The sequence below is a fragment of the Balaenoptera musculus genome, chromosome 13 (genome assembly GCF_009873245.2).
Source record: "Balaenoptera musculus isolate JJ_BM4_2016_0621 chromosome 13, mBalMus1.pri.v3, whole genome shotgun sequence".
Lineage (NCBI taxonomy): Eukaryota > Metazoa > Chordata > Mammalia > Artiodactyla > Balaenopteridae > Balaenoptera > Balaenoptera musculus.
Window position 1 is genome coordinate 55,477,241 of NC_045797.1, and position 6,301 is coordinate 55,483,541.

General features: G+C 48.8%; 1 protein-coding gene across 5 annotated transcripts in view; it reads right to left on the reverse strand.

Annotated features, from left to right (window-relative positions):
• The window catches only part of MTA3 (metastasis associated 1 family member 3), a 159,086-nt gene extending 157,027 nt beyond the window's left edge, over nt 1–2,059 (reverse strand). For 3 of the 5 annotated variants that reach the window (XM_036873682.1, XM_036873681.1, XM_036873683.1), the window contains exons 1-2: nt 1,942–2,059; nt 223–290 (exon numbers count right to left, since the gene is read on the reverse strand). In XM_036873682.1, the coding sequence (XP_036729577.1) occupies nt 223–290; nt 1,942–1,969 (96 nt within the window). In that variant the 5' untranslated portion in view covers nt 1,970–2,059. Of the gene's footprint in view, nt 1–222; nt 291–1,237; nt 1,524–1,941 lie in introns of those variants that run through there. The other 2 variants (XR_005022451.1, XM_036873680.1) reach the window with 1 other exon arrangement.
• Nucleotides 2,060–6,301: the final 4,242 nt, after the last annotated feature.

Here is a 6,301-nt window from a genome sequence, read left to right on the forward strand (position 1 = left end):
ATCTTACAGATGTTACATATTCAATATCAACATTTAATATCAGAGGTAATTATAAAAAGCAAAAGAATATTCAGAATCCTGCATAATTCTCTAATCCGAAATCTCTACTTTCAAAGAGTCTGGAACTTAAAGTAAAATCATCTCTTATGCCCTTTACCCAATTACCCTTCAATGGGCAACAAATATTTCTTAATATTAGAATCAAGAACACTCAGTGTATACCTTGTTGAGTTCTTCTATCCTTCTGATGAGGTACGGATTGCTAGAGGAATTCTCAAAGTAGACATAATCTGTAATTAAAGGAAGTAAAGAGCTTAATCTTTTCAACAGAAAGTTCACATTTGTCAATTTATGACTTTTTATATCAGGTCATTCACATTCAAAATGAAGCACGCCCGTGATTCATTTCCTGGTAAAAGCAAACTGAGTAAAATGCAGCCTTAATATATTCTCTTTCTTATGTGCTTACCATTCACAGACCCTTATTTTCCTGGCATTTTCATTTCAATTAATGTTTTATTCGAGTTCTCCTAGACTTCTGTCCCACATGTGTCATTTCTTTAATAATAAACAAAAAGACACCTCTTACCACTGAGTAGTCAGAGCTGACTAAACATGTGTCTTTCATACAATAACTGCTTCCACATCTTTTCACTCCAATCCAATTTGCCCTGGAGTAGGCTTCTCACATAAAACTATTGACCTAAGACAAATTCAGAGCATCTTGAAAGGCTTAGCAGCCCAAAGTACATTTCAATCACCAACTTAAAAAAAGATCAGGTGAGCAGAGCAGAAGCACATTGACAAACTTTTTCACAGCTCTATCCAGGAAGATGAGGAGGCGAAAAAGGAGAGGGGTCACTTTTTGACAGGCAGAGCTCTGTGGAGGTGATACCAGCCTTTTTAATACCATATTTACCATATTTAATCCAGATCCATTTAGGGTCTCGTTATAAAGCAACTGCTGCAGCCTTTCAACAAAAAGCATATAAATTTTCAAGTGTGGTTTTTCCTCTCATCTAATAGGCTCACTGGAAACTTCCCACTGTGTGTTTAGTTGAGAGGCTGGGCTGCAGTGTTATTGTCTATCTTAGTGGCTCTTTCCCGTCTCCCTTCTGCAAAGTGGCCTCATTTAGCCAGGCCGTTCCCACCACCATCCATCAAGGAGCTCGGCTAATGAGCAGAGAAGAGCCAGTCTCACACACAAACACGTCACTTATCTGAATTATTATTTTACCAGGAAAGAGGGAGGAGGGCGTCGTGAGTAGGGAGAAAGTTTGTTTGACCTTATTTCTCTCTTCTGCAGAAGGCTGGGAAGGAGGCAGACAGCAGAGCAAACGTCCAGGCAAAGCTCCACTCCCCACCCAAGGCTGCGGTGCCCCGGCCCCTCTAAGCCCCATTCCTGGGGGGGGCTGCACAAGAAACGTAAGGGAGAGGGACGAAGGAGAGGTGCAGGGCCCTGTCCCCGCAAACAGGCCTATCCAGCTGTGCCCCTGGCTGGGCCCCCATCGCCCCCACCCACACCCCCAATGAAGGGGAGCAGTAGAGGAGAGATGTCCCTCCACTCTCTCCAAACCCCCAACGCCTAGAAGTCACGCGAGGAAAGACCACCCTCTTAGGGGGCTCGACGGCCCCTGACCCCCATGGGGGTTTCACGGGCTGAGGGGGAGGTGGCGTCTGATAATTCATACCCCCAAGTACAGGCCTGGCCTAAAACCCTGGTTGGGATGCGGGGGTGTGGATGGGCCCCGGTCCCTTGTGGGCCACGGTGGGGGAGGGGAGAGGGGAGGGGGGGCAGCCCCGGCCCCCTCCGCAGGCCCCCAGCCCCATGCGCCCTCAGCCCGGGCGCCCGTGGCTCCCAGCGGTTAGGGTGAACTCGCCCCTACCCCCCACTCCCGGAGCCCGCTCCCAGACGGGCCGGGTCGGGCCGAGCCTTCCTACCTCCGACCCGGTACATGTTGGCCGCCATGTCCGCCCGCCCGCCCGCGGAGCCCGAGCCGAGCCCCGCCCGCTGCCGCCGCCGCCGCCGCCGCCGCCGCCGCCGCCGCCGCCGCCGCCGCCGCCGCCGCCGCCTCAGCCCCGGCCGCCGCCGCTGCCGCCGCCGACGCCGCGCCTAGCCGCGGGGGGGAAGGGAGGGAGGGAACAAGGGGAGGGGGAAGTGAAGGGGAGGGGGAAGTGAAGGGGAGGGGACGCAGAGGGGTGGGAGCAGGTGCCCGCCCCCAGCGCCGGGCTAGCGAGGCAGAGTTCCCGGCCACCCGGGAGGCCGGAGCGCTTGGGGCCAGCAGGGAATTGGGGAGGGGGGGCGGCTTGGGGGACCTAACTGGAAGTGGAGGGTCCTAGGACAGGGGTCCTGGCCCAAGCCGAGGCCTGCACCCGCAAATGCGGGCCAGGGGCTATCAGAGAATCGGGGTGGCGGCAGGGGCTCAGCCTCTCCGGAGCCCTTATCGTCCCAACCAGCGTACCCCGGCACCTGCCCACCCCGAGACAGGGCTTCCTCCCCGCTTCTGTCCCTGGAGAGCCCCCGTCTGTGTGACCTCGAGCACGTGAGCCCCTGTCTCGGTGCAAACACTTGGATGCAAATAAGTGCTCGCAGCAGGGCGCCTTCCTCGTGGTGATGGTAATGCGGCGGGCCTGGAGCTGGCAGGCCCTGGAGCCAGGAGGACCCCAGGTGCCTGCAGCTTCTCCGGGCAGAGACTTATCTGGGGACAAGGCTAGAAAAACAGGTCCCTTCCAAGTCTACCGTAACTACGTTGTCAGGTCTATCCGCGTTCACCCCAAAACCGGGCTGAATAAAACCTATTTCCCCACACCTGGAGGCCTTGCCTCTAGACAGGCTTGCAGTGCAGCCCGGCTGGGAGAAGAGACCATTAGAGGAGGGGGGCTTCCTTTGCCCTTACGGGAACAGGGCCCTACAGTTCATCATCACCACAGCCCCTCAAAAAAGAGATCGTGCCAATCAGCTTACTGTTAATGGACTGTTAACTGGTTATGTACCTAAAGCTTTTAAAGTTATTATTTTCCCATGCGAATTCTCTAGACAACCCCTGTTTTCTCAGCCTTCATACCCTCACAGAAACAAAGAACCAAGTAGAGTTGAATCTGAGCTGGCTCTCCCCCAAAATGAACACAAACAACTTTCTTTAGAGAAGCCAATCCATTCCAAACTACTCCCAGACATTGTTGTAAAATACACATGAAGATGATCCCTTACTGTTGTAGGTTGTTTGGAGTTCCTGGTGCTTTACAGCTGTGTGTTGTTGACTCTGGGTTTGGGGTCTGTGCAGGGATGGGAAGTGTCCCCAGGAAAGAAGATTGTGTTTTGTTTGTCTGGTGATGGCATTTGTGACGGTCCATTATCACAAATTACTGAGGTGAAAAAAATAATTTTCTACATAGCTGAGGGAAAGTAAAAAATAAAATAAAAAATAAAGCACCTTTGCCTGAATTACCTTGATTGACTGTGTGACCCAAGTTTCTTTAAGTATAAAATGGGGGCACACTAATTCCACTTCACAGATGGGGTAAGGATCAGTTGTGATATCTTAAAATGCTTTGTAAACCAGCATAGAGCACTATGCAAATACAGGTGTCTGTTGCTTTTTTTTAACCTCAAGAAAGTTTCACATTCCCAAAGGTTTTATGCCATGAGTCAAATTGTGATCCTGCATCAGCTCTTTTGACCTAGAGAAAAAAGCAGAAGTGTTTTGTTATGCACACTGCATAACTGTTATTTCTCATAACCCTTTTACTGGAGATCCCACAGAAAACATATTGTGACGTATCTGACATCACTCTCTCCGTTTCTGAGCTGACACATAAATAGGTTGAATAATTTAGCTGGAGTCAAACCATAAACTGGCAGCAGTATTGGGATAATTCAGCCCTTTCCTTTGGCCTAGAAATCTCTAAACCAGGAAGAATTTCTGCAAGTGAAAAGGCCACCTGGAAACCATAAACTGCAAAGGAATAATAGATCGCAAGCTCTACTAAAGGGTTTTCCCATTATTTTTGAATAAATGAGCAATTTCTCCCCTTCAAAATATTTCTCTGTTTCTGTTAGTTCCTTGTCTCATTTCCACAGTTTTGTGCACCTTACCAGGTACTAACCACAATAAATGGGCAAAAGTGCCAAGAGAACTCCCTCCATCCGTACCTATCTCCTCCCCTTAGGAACAGCCTTATCCAGAAGCCCCAACCCCACGCCCCCATGAAAGGGCTCAGAGTTTGGGGGGCAGGGGATGAGTAGTAGGAGGTAATGATGGTGGCAGAACCCAGGCTCTGCCTTCCTCTAGATTCTGTGTATTTTTTTTTTAATTTATTTATTTTATTTATTTATTTTGGGCTGCTTGGGTCTTTGTTGTTGTGTGTGGGCTTTCTCTAGTTGCGGCGAGCGGGGGCTATTCTTCGTTGTGGTGAGCAGGCCTCTCGTTGCGGTGGCTTCTCATGTTGCGGAAGCACTGGCTCTAGAGCGCAGGCTCAGTAGTTGTGGCACACAGGCTCAGTAGTTGTGGTGCACGGGCTTAGTTGCTCTGCAGCATGTGGGATCTTACCAGACCAGGGCTCAAACCCGTGTCCCCTGCATTGGCAGGCGGATTCTTTTTATTTATTTTTTATAAATTTATTTATGTATTTATTTTTAGCTGCATTGGGTCTTCATTGCTGTGCGTGGTCTTTCTCTAGTGGAGGCGAGCAGGGGCTACTCTTCGTTATGGCGCGCGGGCTTCTTGTTTGGTGGCTTCTCTTGTTGTAGAGCACGGTCTCTAGGCGCGTGGGCTTCAGTGGTTGTGGCATGCAGGCTCAGTAGTTGTGGCTCATGGGCTCTAGAGCGCAGGCTCAGTAGTTGTGGCGCATGAGCTTAGCTGCTCTGCAGCATGTGGGATCTTCCCGGACCAGGGCTCGAACCTGTGTCCCCTGCACTGGCAGGTGGGTTCTTAACCACTGTGCCACCAGGGAAGCCCAGATTCTGTGTGTTTAACCTCTTTCATCTGCAGATCCTGGACCAGTGTCTTCTACATAATAGGTGCTCAATATCTGAAAGAATAAGTGCCCGTGAATGATGGGCTCAACATAAAGAACCAGATGCAGAGTTGAATGCAGGGACTTTTGTCTATGAAACTTTTATACCTCCTAATATCAAAGAGGTGTGCACATAAGAGAGTTCAGCAAATGTCTCTAGATTGGAGAAAAAAAAAAAAAACATACAAAGAAGGGTGGAAAAGCCTGTGCCTTCAAAGAAAGCAAAGGCACTTCTACCTCCTCAGGCTGCATGGTTCAGATCACAAACTTGTCATCAATCAGCCCAAACTTCACTCCTAGTTTGACTGTTCAGCTTTAACACCTTGAGCAAGTTGCTTAACCCCTCAGATCCTCAAATTCTACAAATCATGACTAGTGATTGACACCTATGGTGAATGCTTATGCTAAAAAGTGAAATATACAATGTGTTGGGCACATGTTAAGCTTCATACTTATATGTCACTTCTCTCTATTCCAGCCATCCTCATTACTAAGAAAGAGGGGTCTCTCAGATCATGCCAGAAACCCCAGGGAAAATCCAGCCTCCGCAAGGGTAAAATTTCCTGGCATGGCCGTTGTGATTAAAGAACCATGATAAGGGATTGCCAAAAGGCCCAGAATCTTCCCTGTGCAGTCCCCAGCATCCCGCAGCTTAGCTGAAAAAAAGTGGATGCTGCAAGAAAGCTATAGATAAGACAGAGGGTTGGTTTTTGTCTCAACATCAGGATGGAATTTTTATACATGCAAAAAAAATAAGGGCTGGCCAGAGTCTGGGAACTTTCTGATATTGAACTCAAGAAAGGAGCCTGGGGGTCTAGAATGTAATTAATCTGAAACCAGATGCCAGTCTTCAGATAAGTACCATATCTTGTCCTTCGTGTTTTCTTTGATTTCTCTCTCTTTCTCTTTCCCTTTTCTTTCATTAACTTATGTGTTATTTAGTAAAAATTCCTTTGGAAAAAGGCCAGTCTCTCTCAGCTATTACAAGGTGGTCCTGGGTTTTACAAGCAGATGACTGTATTCCAGGAGAAAGCAAGAATCAAAGCAATGGAGCCCCTAAGGGAAAGGAAACCAGAGTCGGAGTTTCCTAGCTTCTTTAACCATGGAGCTTCTCCTTCCATTGATCCCCTGTGCTAAAAACATGAAACCCAGGACCAGTCCCAGATCTTGATTTTTGGAAGTGTGTGTTTTAGGATTCCATGGTTCTCTCATGCCCTCAAAGAGGAGTTAGCTCAGCCATTTGGTTGCATCCACAAGGAGGTTCCTTCTCTAGCGACAACATTGC